Here is a 16,231-nt window from a genome sequence, read left to right on the forward strand (position 1 = left end):
CCCAACTTCCATTTTCTTATTCTTTTTCGTTTCTACCTCATCTCCTTTCCTCGCAGCAACCTAATAGCTTACATTCCTCCACGCAGCAATCTAATACTTAAAGAGCTAGCCAAAATCCCTTAGTACAACTTATTCTCTATGTTAATCATTGATAGAGAAACCTCATGACCGGTTAAGGGAATCGTTCCTTCTTTAGAATTTCAACTTCTGATATACCTCGTCCACCTTGTTCCCTGTTTTCTGTCACTGCGGTGACTTCTACTACAGTATATGTCGACAATTGCTGTTGCAACCTTTGCTTTCTCCCAAACCCTTATCTCTCAAGTAAGCACCTTCTTTCCTGATTTTGGGGCAGAAATTGAGTATGGATTGAGGAGGAAAATTTTTACCCAGAAAATCAAATGCTCTGAGTCACCATAACACCCTCCAACCAAGCCTATAAAAATGGAGATTTGAGATTAGGATAGGGATCAGGTAACATCTAGCACGATCCAACAATTTCCATAAACAATCAAGCCTTCAAGCATAAACTCAGTTCTCAATCTCTTTTCCAAACTCTCATCCAAACCAAGTTCCTAGAAACCCAAATCCAAAAACCCCCAAATTCTCTCACGACAATGTGTTTCTAGCTCCCACACCATGCTTAATGCTGTCAAGCCCTATTCATTATCTGAATCACACACAAAGTCCTCCCATTAATCGAATTATTGGATTGATTTTGGCCTAGTCGATGCTTAATTCAAAAAGGACCCTCTCAATAGTATATGATATTAAAATCAAATCTAATGCCTTTGTTAGTATCCTAGGTATAACTAAGATTCAACTAACACATCTTTGTCATTACTCTAAAAAAAAATAAAAAAATGCATATTTGACATTGCTATTCGTATCAATAAATTCATAATTCATGATCAGCTAATTAATAAGGTTCACACCACAAAAATAAGGTTGAAAATGACCCGAAAACAACAAATTAAAGTCTTGAAAATGTTGGATGCATGTGCATATGTATGTTCAGAAATTAAAATGAAAAAAAGGTGATGCCACGTGGTACGGGTGCCGTACGGATGTCTCTCTCTTCCATCGGACCAATAATCAGTAGGAAGTACATGCATTTACTAGTGCCCTACTGGTCCCATTTTTGTCTGTTAATAAATGAATTACCTGAAGATTTTTGTCACCTCGTACAGTCCTACTCCAATTATTTATGATTTGTTGTTACTGCGCATCTGATGATATCGTTGTCAATTACTACTAGACAAAAAACTACACTACTAATTTTCGTCCTGCATTGTTATTGGCCTTAGAAGTTGTGTGTGTGTGTGTGTGTGAGAGAGAGAGAGAGAGAGAGAGAGAGAGATGGCCTTTGTTATTTTACAAAAATCTCAGGTTAAAAGCTCGAATCTAGTCCTTTCCATGCATAACCAGATATACTTAGCTCCGCATAGGTTATGAAAGATCATGACAAGTGCATTATGAGTAGAGTAGTAAATTAATTCTTGGGTCCGATTAGACGAGGCAAAATTGCAGACGACACAAATGAAATTATAAAAATTTCGTTTGAGGTTTATTAATTTGATTATGTATAGGGTTACTATGATAATACTATGATAATAACAAGAATTTTAATAGTTTCGCTTTGTGTTAAACCATTAACACAATAAGAATCATAAACATAAAGATATTATTGTAAGTTTAAGTTTCTCTCTAATATATATTAGAAACCCTAATGCATGATGCATCTCTCTAATTGATCATAATATCTTTCTCAATTTTCATGAAAACAACTTCAACTCTCGATTTCCAAAAAGAAAAAGGCACCTCAACTATATTAGATTTATTTGTGCTTCTTATGTTACTCTAAAATTATAAGATTTTGTAAGTCAAGTTTTAACTGGGTTTTGATGGTTAACACAAACCTTAATGGTTCGGTTTGGGTTTTACCATCCTTCAAATGTTAACTAAACGGTTTGTTATCATATTTCACGATAAATATGTGAAATGAACTGAATACTATATGAGATAGTGTTTTTCCAAGTCTAGGTGAGTTAGACAAGAATTATAATTTTGCAAATCAATAAAACCTTTATACTTTTTTTTTTCTACTTTTAAAAGAAGATCAAAAGATTTTACTCCTACCCCCATGATGACTCGAACCCAGGACCTTGATTTTAGGTAGTGGGTGCTCTAACCACTGAGCTAACACCATATCGTCATGAAGTACTTAGTCATGAAGTATTTCTTAATTAGCAGGCCTGGCCTTGCTGCTGGGCAGCCTTGGCAACAATCTAGGGCCACAGATTAAATGGGGCAACAATGACTTGATTGACTTGTCTTAAAATATCTAGCTCTAGACAAATGACATCCGCATATCACTACTCCTTATAATATGTAATAGATTTTTTTTTTTTAATGATTTTGACCGACTTGTCTTTGTGTCTAGTTTTAAATAATATCTAGTTTCTGGACAAAGACATATCTTTCCTATGACTTGTTGTAATTATTAGTTCTTATTTTCTTTATTAGGATGAATATCAAATTTTTTCTTTTGAGATTATCACTTCATATATGCAGATCATGATTGGTCATAGAGTTTGCCACACCCAAGAGAACCCATTCTTTTTCTCCTCATTAAAAAGAACCAATTCATGTAGTTGAAAATAAGTTTTCACAATAACACGATGAAATTAGATGCTAATACATTTTTAATTGAAAATACATTGAGAAAAAAAGATAATTAATTTTGAAACATGGATCTATATATACCTTGTTGACAAGTCTTGCGAAATAAGAACTCTTTACAAGACTTATATTTGAGCTTATCAATGTAAAAGTAAAGGGCTTAGGAATAATTCTCACCCAGGATCTTGAAAGAATCAAGACCGACCCTGCTTTAGGGAAAAGGAAACACTGCAAACTAGTATGTAGTTTAGTAATAGGGCATTGCTTTCAACAAAATATTAATTTACAAAATTTCAAGTTCAGATCGTCTCTTATTTCAATAAAAGAAAAATGATTGAAAAAAAAAGTCATGAAAAGCTGTATGTATATTACTATATTTATGTTCAGAAAAAAGTTATGTGTGTGTAATATGCCCTACTGGTCCCAAAATTGTATGCAACACTTATGAGGACAAGAACCAAGTAATTAATCATATTTGCAATCACTTGCTATAAAAACCCTACTTGTACATAGTTGATTTCTCCTTCTCAATTCTTATTAGTTAATGAAAGTACTATTGATTACTACACTAATAGTAGTATTTCAATGCATTGCCTCCGTAAGTAATTGTTCGCTTAAAAATCGTCTCGGCCGCGTGTCACGGGGCCGAGGGTTTCTTTGGCTTACATGTGTCCTTCTGGAGTGGTGACGTGTGCGCAGGTGTGCCAACTCGCGGCCTGTAGGCCAAGCGAGGTTTTGTTCTAGATTGTAGATCTTGCGCCGATCTGACTTCCGATTAGTTGATTGTGGGCCGAGGAAGGATCTATCTCAGCCGCGGGGTTCTCTATGCCTTGAATGAAAGGACTTTAGCACAAATCGGCCTTACTTAGCTGCAGTGCTGTGTAACTCGGTGATTGAGGTGAAAGTGAAGTGATGATGATTCTTTTTGTGATTTTGTATGAAGTAAGGGAGCTTCTATTCATACCTCCAAAATTGGTATTTAGACCTCTATCTTTTTCCAAGTTATAGTTGACTTTGTCAACTCATGCCAAATTACCAATAAGGACACAAAAGAGGGAAATAAAAAATTTAAAAAAAACTCTTTTCTTTTTTTTTTAACCCCACCCTACCCCTCCCCTCCCATGATGTCAGTGAGGTTTGAAACTGTGACATCCATGATATCGGTTATCCCAAATAACCAACAGGTCACAGCTCATTAACAAAAAAAAAAGTCTCTTCTTGCCTTTACAAATAGTATGTTTCGATGAGGCAATTTGCAAAATTCTAAGCTGTGCTTTGCCTATTGTATTGCTGCTTGCGATTTTTTTCCAACTCGAAGCAATTAGTAAATATGTGTCTCTCTCCAAGCTAAGGAGCATTATGTTGGACCGGCTTCGGAACACCATGACCACTTTCTGTACGGGCATCTATACGTAAATCATAATTAAATGATGAAAACTTTGAATCCAAAAACTCAGTTTAATTAAAAATTTTGAGAATTGGGAGTAATATCTAAACATCTCAGATAGCAGTATACCAACCTGCTTCTATAGTCAATTGATTTAATGAAAAATACTATATTGACTACCAACTGGAGATTTTTTTTTTTTTTTTGTGCAGCTTAATTGTATGAAGGGTAAAATAAGATTGTGAAATCTTCAAAAATTGAATGAGGTTCAACTGCTAATTTTGGAGGTATGAATAGAACGTAAAAGAAGAAGTTTTTATTGATTTTATTGGACGATAGGCGTTGTGGGAAAATTAGGGAGCTCTAGATAGCAAATTGGTTATCTATGAAAGTAAGTTGGAGGTCTATTAAGTTGGGAGGTTCAAATGCCAACTTTGGAGGTATGAATAGAAGCTCCCATAAAGTAAATGATGTAAAATAAACAACACGAAATAAATAACATAAACGAAAATGCAGGTAAAGACAAAGTAAAGTGCAGGAAAGATAAATACCGGTAAAGAAAAAGATAAGATAAATATGTAAAGATTGATAAGTGTTGTAGAAATGTTGAAATGTATTGAGATAAAATTTGAGTAATCGCATAGAGCGTTTGGTCGAGGACCTCTAACAACGAATCCTATGGTCCTTTTTATTGTGAAACTAAACTACTGAATGAAGGAAAAGAAGCAATCTCAGCAATATTCATGTTTGTGATATTTTTGACGATTCTTTCATGAGCAATCAATCAGGTCTTGTAACTGATGATTGGCAATAGTACCTCCTGATGCTCATTCAAGTTAATTGCCCCAAATTTTGGTAACGTTTCTCTTGACAATCAATCTCTTTGATGATTAGCCACGGTCATTCATTACGACTCGTGGGTCCGCGGTCATTCATTATGACTTGTGATTCATTTGGTCTCTCCTGATCTAATAACGGCTCTTTGCACACGTTATCTTCAGTCATAAATTTGACAATAAACATTTAATGTGCCGCGGCTAATTGAGAATCAACTTTGTAAATCTTTAATGTGCCGCGGCTAATTTGAGAATTAACTTTGTAAATCTTTAATGTGCCGCGGCTAATTCATTACACCTTGTGGGTTGGGCCCACCTATTTGCCACGTGAGCCTCGCCAAATATTGGTTCAAACAGAGCCCCCTAGTCCATTGAGCTTCGGCATAGATGTCGAGTGGTTAAGGGACTAAAAGATTATTTTTAGAAAATTCTCTTGGCAAGGCACACGCTCTATTATAGGCGTTGTTGACATTCGTCATGCCGCAGTCACTCGCCGCGGTTCTTTGTTATGTTGCGGCTATTCAATAGTTCAACTACGGTTCTATGCCAAATTCCTTGTGCCATTAAATTATGGACATTTAGTGCGGTCCTCTGCTAGCCGCGATCATTTGATACCCGCGGCTATTCAACCGTTGGTTTCAAGCTTACTTCTTCACAGCCATTTAACCTCAATCCATTAAATTATAGACGTTTAGCTACGGTCCTTTGCTAGCCGCGATCATTTGATAGCCGTGGCTATTCAACCATTGGTTACCACAATCCATTAAATTATGGACATTTAGCTACGATGCTTTACTAGCCATGGCTAGTGATTGAATTCGTGATATATATGTGGGGAAAATTCTCTTCCTAATTCCTTGAGCCTCGGCTCGAGCTGAGTGGTGAAGGAACTAGTAAACAAAGTCGGCCTCATTGTCGAATGACGTCCAAATTTTTTCCAGCCGTGATCATAGAAATATTTAGGCCTTACGGTTCGTGCCTACCGAGCAATTAAACGGCTCCCAAAAACACAACTTTTCACTTATTTTATTTTTGCAGAAACTAAAGCAAGAAAATAAAATGTAAAAATCTTGTGTGCAGTTGTGGAGGTGGCCAACAATGTTTCACCCCAAGTTGAACATTTTGTATTCTCGGCATGAATTTCAAATTTGTCGAGACCGATCTTTATTGACGAAAGAGAATGATTGAGATTTGTTTTCTTTCCGGCTCTCATGTGAGCCGAAATTATATGCTCTTCAAATGTACTCGGTTCCACTTTATCTAACAGTGGCTTCTCCAAGTCAGCTTTGTTTCCAATAATCATGTCAACATACATGACATCTTGAATTAGATGATCATCACCATTGACCACATTATGCTCAGCGAGCCGACATTCTTTGGCTAGAAGATTAAGATCTTCATCAAGCTGCAGATTGTTGAGGTCGGCTTTCTTTTTGAGAACCATATCCATACAAATAGTCTCGTTAATTGTACACTCAATCATGCGATGGTCATTCTCCTTGACATTTTGCAAATTTTGGCCTACGTTTACCTCCATTTTTAAGGGAAGAACAACAGGCGGCCGAGTTTCCATATGATCATTAATGAATACTTCTTTTTTGGATGTCATGGTCATAATTACAGTGGCCTACCTCCTTCAGTATTTTTTGATGTCTCAGCATCTTCATCTTATTCAAGTGTGACTTCATCTCTTCTCTGAAAATAGAAAATTGTGTGGCTATGTCTACCACCCTTTTTTGAATGATCTTGTTCACATTTATGGCTTTTTCAAAAGATTTTACACCACCTCCCCAAGAGCTTACATTTTCTTCAATCATTTGATTGCAACCAACTTGTTGATCGTACGGGGGCTGTAGAGTGGCTAATCGAGTTTCCCATACAAGCTGGCTACTCAAGCCATCAAAATTGTTGTAGGGTCCTATTTGGTTGTAGCCGTCTTGGTTGTTATGATTGTAATTTGAATCATAACTATTGTATATATGGTGCATTAACTGTTTGGCCACAATTATCATATGGCTCGTTGGCCAACTTATAACCATGCTGGCTACCATAGCCATTTCGGTGATCAAAGCCATATTGAGGTAGTACTATAGGATTTTGTTGATCCCAAGATGCATGGCAGTTTAAATCAACAACATTTTGATATGCATCATAGCTATATCTGCCATGATAACCATAAAATTGATCTTGGCCATATTGGCCATTGTAATTATTTATTGAAATAGAGCCGTGTAAATTCGGCTCATAATAACTCATTAGTGAAAATACATAATATTTAATGTCTCACTAAATGGTCTAATAATATTCACAAAATGTTGTCCCACTGGGTGTGCCAAAAGATGTTCGCTCAAAAATCGTCTCGGTCGCGTGTCACCGGGCCGAGGGCTTCTTTGGCTTACACGTGTCCTTCTAGAGTGGTGACGTGTGCGCGGGCGTGTAGAGAATTTGATGTATTGATTTGAGTTGTGTTGGTCGGGGACCTCTAACAATGAATCCTTTTGTCCTTTTTATAGTGAAGCTAAACTACTGAATGAAGGAAAAGACGCAATCTCAGCAGTATTCATGTTTGTGATATTTTTGACGTTAGCAATGATTGATTCTTTCATGGGCAATCAATCTGGTCTTGTAACTGATGATTGGCAATAACACCTCCTGATGCTCATTCAAGTTAATTGCCCCAAACTTTGGTAACGTTTCTCCTGACAATCAATCTCTTTGAATTAGCCGCGGTCATTCATTACGACTCGTGGGTCCGCAGTCATTCATTACGACTTGTGATTCATTTGGTCTCTCCTGATCTAATAACGGCTCTGTACACACGTCATCTTCGGTCATAAATTTAACAATAAACATTTAATGTGCCGTGGCTAATCGAGAATCAACTTTGTAAATCTTTAATGTGTCGCGGCTAATTCATTACGCCTTGTGGGTACGCCTTGTGGGTCGGGCCCACCTATCTGTCACGTGAGCCTTGCCAAAATATTGGTTCAAACAGTAAGCAATCAGTATCGTAAAAGTAGGTCAAATGGGTACCAGCTGAGAAGGAGCCACGAAGTTTTCAATTGAGCTACCGAAAATTAGGGATGCAATATGATTGATCTATATATGGACGAAAACTAATCCTCCTCGATCTAAAGTGTTGATAAATGATATCTGGAGGGTCAGTAAGGCATGCAAACAACCTATATTGGTAATTACGTAAGTAAAAATATGATCCAGAACAATCCATCACATGTACAGCAAACAACCAAAGCCAATAAGGTTAGGAATATTAACCAGACAAAAAGATGGAGGAATCGAAACCCGCCATCCCCTTGATTTACTTTTCACTTCTCATTTGCAAGATACAGTAAATTTTCTAATTATATTGATACGAAAGTTTTAATAAAAAATTAAAAAAATAAAAAAAATCCCTGTTAAAGGCCTTCAAGAGATGTGATAGCTTCTGAATAAATTGTCCTAGACTTTATATTGTGTTCTATTTCAAGTTAGACGTGTAAGGGGCCAATTTCATTGAACAAAAATCTCACTTTTAGAAGGTCGAAATTAGTCGATCAATCAAGCTAATATGATAGCTTAATAAATTGTCCCTAGTACACGTGAAAAACATAATTTCGGCTTCCCAACAAAAGAAAAACATATATTATTTATGAAATATTAATAAATTTTGAAAACATGGATCAGGCCCTACCAGTTGAGCTAAGCTGTATGATGTTCTGCCACTATAAATATGGAAGTGTTCTAGTAGAAATATGAACCAAACAGAGAGAAAACCAATCAAAAACATAAGAGATAATGGAGGTAGAGCAAGTTCTTCACATGAATGGCGGAGATGGCAAAACAAGCTACGCAAACCACTCACTTCTTCAAGTTAGTCTCTCTCTATCTCTCTCTCTCTCTCTCTCTCTCTCCCCCTCAATTTTCTTTATGAAAAAGATTAACATGGTCCTAGCTGTTTTAATTTCTTTTAGAGAGCTGTGATTTCGACGGTGAAGCCTATTGTGGATGCAACCATAGAGGAGCTCTGCAGCACTCTCTTCCCGGAGTGTCTGAAAATAGCGGACTTGGGATGCTCTTCGGGGCCCAATACCCTACTGGTAGTATCAGACATCATAGCCAACATCCAGAACACGTTTCGAAAGCTCAACCTTCCCCCGCCATCGCTTCAAGCATTCTTGAATGACCTTCCCCGGAACGATTTCAACACGGTGTTCAGGTCACTGCCTGGCTTCTATAACAAGCTCGATGAAGAACATGAGAACAAGTCGGGTCCTTGTTTCATTGCAGCAATGCCCGGTTCCTTTTATGGGAGGCTCTTTCCTGACAACTCTCTCCACTTTGTTCATTCTTCCTATGCTCTCATGTGGATCTCTGAGGTAAATACTCTTGATTGTGGTTTGTACGTCGGTTTTGTTCTTCTTCTTGTTTTTTTATTTTTTTTAAAATTTTTTTTTTTATTTTTTTTTTAAGAAAAATCTTAGTTCAAACTAATCTATTATGCTAATATATGCCTCAATGATTGACTAATGGAAATTCAACATGATCTCTATGCGCAGGTCCCAAAAGGTTTGGTAACGAAAGGAGGAGAGGGACTGAACAAGGGGAACATATATATAGCCAAGACAAGCTCACCCGCTGTGTTTAATGAATACTTTGAGCAATTCAAAAGGGACTTCACAGTCTTTCTGAGGTCTCGGGCACAAGAGCTAGTCCCGGGAGGTAGTATGGTCCTCACAACAATGGGCAGCATAAATAGCAAAGATCCCCTCTGCATTTGGGAATTTGTCGGATTAAAACTCCATGACATGGTTTTAGATGTATGCAACTATGCATGTGCCAGGCATTAAATTTCTTCATTTTGGATACGATAATCTTTCTCTCACTAACATACTATGATGAATTTTTCAGGGTTTGATTGAAGAGGAAAAATTGGACACATTCAATTTGCCATACTACGCACCAACAACGGATGAGGTGAAAGAGGTAATCGAGGCTGAAGGTTCTTTTACCCTGCAAAACCTCGAAGTTTTCAGAAATGACTGGGACTCTTATATAAAACAAGCTAACTGTGGCTTTGACAAGAATGCGAGGGCAGCAGTACTGTCCACTGACATAAGAGCTGTGGGAGAGCCTATTCTGGCCAGCCAATTCGGAGAGGAAGCCATGGACGATTTATTTCGCAGGTTTGAAGAAGATGTTCTTGATCACATGGAAAAGGAGAAGTGCCAGTTCATTAATCTGGTTATCTCGTTAACTAAGAAGCGTTGAATATGAATGTGCTGCAGAGATTCTATTGCTTCTGTTTATTTTGGTGGATTCCCTGTTTTATTGTTTTGTTGAATAAATTTTCATATTGTAGTGTGCAATTCCTAGCTAGCCTGCAGCTCCTGCAAGGTTTAGGCCCATCCCGATTTGGTTAGCAAGTTTAAGAATACTTGGTAGTCTATTTGAATTCTGGAAATGAGTTATGATTAAAGGCGTGCAAGTATACAATATGAAGCCCATGCGTGTTTTGCGGCTACAAATATGCAAAATTCCAGTAGGTACCTTCGTATATTGCTCTCTAGTTATCTCTACTTGGTGTGGTGGGAGTACGTTAAACTCTCAAAATCCTCTTATATAAATTGTGGCTAATAAGATACACACGGTCTTTCTAGCGAAAGATTTTTAATTTTTAATTTATTTTTAAAGGATCGCTTATCATATCCACTTTTCGATCACATATCCTCATCTCAATCATTCAATTTTTAGGTCTATATGAGTAAATCACCTTTGCAAATTTTCAGCCAAATTGATAATAGTTAAGGCATCCATAACTGCGATTTACAATTATAAACATGAACGATTTAGGTTAGACAGATTCAGTTTGTTCATTGATTTAATCTAGCTAGTTCGATACCTTAACGATCATCAATTTGGTTAAAAATTTCCAAAAGTGATCTTAGGACCTTAAAACTGAACGGTCGAGATACCAAAATGCGATCGAAAAGTAGGTCTCACAAAGAATCCCTTTAATGACCAACAAAAAGAATCCCTTAATAGAAGGGCCCTCATTAGCTACATATGATATCGTGCTATCCTATATGGATGGAAAAGAAAATGTAGGCACTAAGGATTGAAATATCCGCGATATTTCCGATATATCCCCCAATATCTCTTTTTTGGGAAGACTGATATATCTTAAGGGATTAATATCTTATCTTCTACTGTTTGTGCAAAATTTCTCCAACATCGTCAAATATCCTCGATATATTAGATATTTGAGATATATCCCTGATAAAATGAAGAAATATCTGTAAAATCTGATGAAAAAAAGAAGAAGGAAAAACTCAATAATTGTCTAAATGCAAATATGTGTGAGTAGAGATCTCTTTAAGGAAAATGTGGGTGAGGAGAAATCCCCTCAAGGCGAATCTGGGTGAGGAGAAATACCCTCAAGGAGATTCTGGGTGAGGAGTAATTCTCTAAATGCAAATTTGTATAAGGAGAGATCTCCTCAAGGCGAATTTGGGTGAGGAGTATTCCCTCCGAGGGAAATCGGAGTGAGAAGTGGAATCTAGGTGAGGAGAAATTGTTTGAAGATGAATCTGGACTCTATGTAGTCTGTACTTGAACAATAGAAAGAAGATAAAGGTTCAATTATTCAAATGTGACCAAGTGACTTTGCAGAAGGAACCGTATATATGGATGACAAGATGAGAACAGAGTATAGACTATGCATCTTAAAGAGGTGAGGAACAATGAAGCTAGCTACTGTGTAGTCTGTAACTCTGTGTAGTCTGTAGTTGAACAGCATAAAAAAGCTAAAGGTTCAAATGTTAAAAGTAACTATCAAATGGAATAGCATGCATGTGAGGGCAGGCCGTTCAATTATTTAAAAGCGGCCAAGTTCAATTATTCAAAAAAGGCCAAGTGACTTTACATAAGAAACCATATATTGATGAGAACAGAGTGACTATGTGTGATGCCCCGGAAATTCGTATTAATTTTTTGAGGATTTTTTGGAATCTAATTTGTGATTATGGGGCGATTTCGTGGCTCGTGGACGGAGTGAAAGTGTTTCAGACGAAATATTAGTTGAAGAATATGGTTTTAGGGGGACTGCAAAGGTTGACCTTTTATACGTCGGGTTTCTCCAAAAACTTCCTTCACAAAAGTCGTAGAACGCGTCTATACGAGTTTGTGGATCACGTCAATCGGAGTTCGTATGAGGAAGTTTTGAGATATTTTTGGAAACCACTATAAATAGAAATTTCCCTTTCGGGAAATTTACTATTTTCATTTGGGTTTCTATTTCTGGAAATCAGATTCTCTCCGTTCTCTCTCCTCACTCCGCGCGACCTAACGGTGACCCGACCCGGATCCATCTCCATTTTCCGGCCACTAGCAGCAGCGGACCCTGCCTGGACCAACGCGCCTCATCTTCCGACGTCGACCCTTGGTGTTGGTTTCACCGGGGGAGCACCCCAGAAGGAGATCGAAGGCTGCCTCAGTTGTACGATCGGGATCCGATCTGTTTTCCAATTTCTAGCGACTTTCCAGTTGATTTCTTCAAGGTTCTGGGTTCGCCTCCTCCTCTTGATCATCCCTATACCCACCTTGAAGGACGATTTTGTGTGTGGAGTGAAAGATCAAGGTTTGAAGATCAGCGGTGCACATTGAATCTAGAGAGTGATCAGACGGCAACGATTGATCGATCTTGCAAGCATGATCTAGGACGATCTAGGCTTAGCTCCAGGTATGAAAGTTGATCTACTCTTCATGATGATCATGTTTGTTGGTCTTGATTTTCCGGTGGTCGAGTTTGACCCGGCGGCGGCACCACCGCCTGTGGAGGCGTTCCGGCCATGTAAGGACAGTTGTTGGTTTTATATATCTTTTACTAGTTGATACGAGCGTTTCGATATATAATACGTAATTTTTGGAGTTCGTATGAATTTGTTATGATTTTTACTGTTTCGGACCGTTTGATTTATTCGATCTGTGAGGATCCGACTGTCCGATTGACTTGTGGTTTAGACATATCGATCGTGGAAGTATTCCAAAGACTTTGGGAGGTCTCGGATGTGGTTTCGCCTAGATTGGCGCCACTTTGGGAATTTTAGTTCAAAACAGGGGTTTCAGACTTAAATCGTTTGTGAATCGTTACTGATTTGAGATCATTAGTGATTAGGTACTTCTCAATGTGATTTGGACGATTTGTTGGTGTGAGTGTTAGTTCGGTTCTATATTGAAGACGCAGCGGGAATTTCGAGGTGAGTAATCTCACAAGGTTCATTTATGAACGAAGTTACCTTTATCGTTTTTGAGAGTTATTGATTTAACTGCAAACTATAGTTGGTATTATTGGCATTCCTGAGTGAATGACCACGTATATATATATATATATATATTTATTTACGTGAAATATATATGTGTGGGTGAGTTCATTCTCGTTTTGTGATGTGACTTTTTGGAAAACAATTATGGTGAAAAATGGTATTTCTATTGTTTTGTAAAGTATTTGATGATTTGGGGAGTTGCAAGTTGTGATTTCTCCTTTTGGGTTGGGTAACATTTTCAGGTCCGGTATGGCCATTTTAAATTTTTAATCTGACGACTGGTGGTCTGAGGATTTGAGAGTCACAGGTTTTGATTTCTCGGTTTGATTTGATTTAACATTTTGGGTCCAGTGCGACTCGTTTGATGTTTTGATCTGAGGGTCAGGTTGGCCTAAGGATTTGGGGTTGCAGGTTGCATCCTCATGGCAATGTTATATCGTAAGGTTGAACCTTGGTCGGGTGACAGGTTACGATTCAGTTAGAGCTCTAGTCTGTCTGCCATTGTACCTCATGGATCTAAGTAGGTTACTTACGATTCCTGGGTACATATTTTGTCTAGGTTGGACCAAAGAATCATATTCTGTTTGTTAGGTTAACGATAGATATGATTGATGTGTGTTGATAATTTGTCCAAGTTGGACCGAAGATTCATATTCGATTTGTTAGGTTAACAATTGATATGATTTGTTGTTTTGTCCAGGTTGGACCGATTTGTTGTTTTGTCCAGGTTGGACCTATTTGTTATTTTGTTCAGGTTGGACCTATTTGTTGTTTTGTCCAGGTTAGACCGATTTGTTGGTTTGTCCATGTTGGACCGATTTGTTGTTTTATCCAGGTTGGATCGATTTATCATATTTGAATTGTTAGGTTAACGATTTATATGATTTTGTCATGGTGTGACTTTCGTTGTTTTCTTTTGGGAAGCATGGTATGTTTTCCTTATTCTCGAGTTGAAAGCTTTTCCTTATTTTTGGCGTGCGTTGTGTGGTGTTTTGTTTTGAGTTACTCATACGGGTTTGCAAAAGCTTACTGGGTTTGTTGTGTGACAACCTGGTGCACCATTCAAACAGTGTAGGGGTTAATCCTGCAAGTCAGGGAAATCGTGGCTGATTCTGAGGTAGCATGCTAGCAGCTATACTATAGGAAGTCAATTTTGTGACTTTACCATTATTATGACTTCCACTTGTAGTGAGCTCTGAGGAGCATTTACGTTTTAGTTTGTTGTTGACAATTTAATTCATAAGCTTGTATAATATATAACTCTGTGGAGAGCAAGTGTATATTAACTTTGACGGTTCATGGCATCAGTTTGTACTTGGTCTAAAGGGAAAAAGTTTCCAGGTATTTTGTATTGATGGCTGAAGGATCACGCATCTATAATTATGAGATTATATATCGATTTTTATTTGTGTTAAAAATCAGGGGCACGACACTATGCATCTTGAAGAAGTGAGGAATCTATATAAGAATATATTGTATACTTCAATTTACGCATCGAAGCAGTCATGCAGTCATTTTAAAGAAAAGAAGTTCTACATTTTTGGTATAAATAGTTCTTAATTTTACATGTTATGTTTTAGAAATAATGAGTAAGTTACAGTAAATATTTAATCATTTTTTAACATTGTTATGTCTTAGATTAAAAATAGCAAGCAGCAGTGGACGTGGAAATGATCCAGCATGGAAGTACGCAACTCTTGTCGAAGGAAATCAAAATGGCACAAGATGTATATTTTGTTTTGCCACTTTCAAAGTGGAGGAATTACAAGATTGAAGAGTCATTTATCGGGTTATGACAATCACAAGAGTGTGAAAAAATGTGATAAGGTGCCAACGGATATGAAAACAGAGGTAATAGCATGGATAAAGAGAAAATAATCTATTAAGCAAGAAAAGGCAGCTGTTGCAGACGATATTCGCAATCAAACAAGTTTGTACGGTGACGTTGATGACAATGATGGTGATGATGAATAGGAGTATCGACCAGACATGCACTCTACTTGTAGATAGTGATAAGAACTCTCAGTTTAGTAGAAGTGCAAGAACTCAATTTCCAACAATCGAGAGGTGGTAGCAGTAGTCAACAAACATAACAAGTTGATCGATCAAAAACCTATCGGCACTCATTTTCCTAAGCCTCTAGTAGCAATGCCACAAAGGATAGTCGATCAAAACAAAGCACAATTAAAGCATTACGAAAGGTAGTAGAGAAATATTGGCAAAGATGGTGTCCAAACACTTCATATATGATGTTGTCCTTGCAAGCAAAGCTGATTCTCCCCACATTTCCAGAATAAGTTGAGTACATTTGGAGATTTAGGTAAATTATGTTCTATAAACATATTTTTTCATGGGACAATTATGTCAAGTAGAATTTATATAATGAACATTCTTATAAAATAAATCATTTTCTTGTTTAGGTCGTGGGATAAAGCTTCCTAACTCCTATGAAATTCATGATCGTTACTTAGAGAATGAGTACATAGAAATAAAAAGGTATGTGGATACTCACAGAGAAACCTGAAAAATATATGGATGCACATACCTTTATCAATAACTTGATATGTAAAAAAAAAAAAAAATGCTTTGATGGCTACTTGAAGTGAGCTAATCACATTACATAACACTGAAGATCATCACTTAAATGCACAAACCCTCTATTTTGCTAGATCTTGTAAAAAAGAAAGAGTTTTTATTTTATTTTGTTTTTTTCTAATACAGATGTGGACCGATCATTTTTATCCTTTTTTAGCATAATATTCTGCTACTTCTTGATTATTTAAGTTTAAGATATGAAATAATGACGACCTATGGTATTATGATCATCTAATTAATAAACTATTATTAAGTGTTGTTGCTTTATTATAATACTAACTTTTCACCCGTGTATTATAATAAGCCAACAAAAAAATAAACAAAAAAATTATTTTGTTAGCCTGATCTTTAATCTTTTTTTTTTTTTTTTTTTAATCAAACACAAATTAAGTGTCAATATATTAATCACA

At 37.0% G+C, this 16,231-nt stretch overlaps 1 protein-coding gene across 1 annotated transcript; it reads left to right on the top strand.

Moving 5' to 3' along the window:
• The first annotated feature begins 8,622 nt into the window (after positions 1 to 8,622).
• Positions 8,623 to 10,400, top strand: LOC112168949 (S-adenosyl-L-methionine:benzoic acid/salicylic acid carboxyl methyltransferase 3). The gene is made up of 4 exons (XM_024305883.2): positions 8,623 to 8,775; positions 8,877 to 9,281; positions 9,462 to 9,722; positions 9,814 to 10,400. Exons 1-4 carry the CDS (start codon positions 8,701 to 8,703, stop codon positions 10,171 to 10,173), a joined length of 1,101 nt encoding a protein of 366 aa, XP_024161651.1. The 5' UTR covers positions 8,623 to 8,700; the 3' UTR covers positions 10,174 to 10,400.
• Positions 10,401 to 16,231: the final 5,831 nt, after the last annotated feature.

This window comes from Rosa chinensis, chromosome 6 (genome assembly GCF_002994745.2).
Source record: "Rosa chinensis cultivar Old Blush chromosome 6, RchiOBHm-V2, whole genome shotgun sequence".
Taxonomy (NCBI): Eukaryota; Viridiplantae; Streptophyta; class Magnoliopsida; order Rosales; family Rosaceae; genus Rosa; species Rosa chinensis.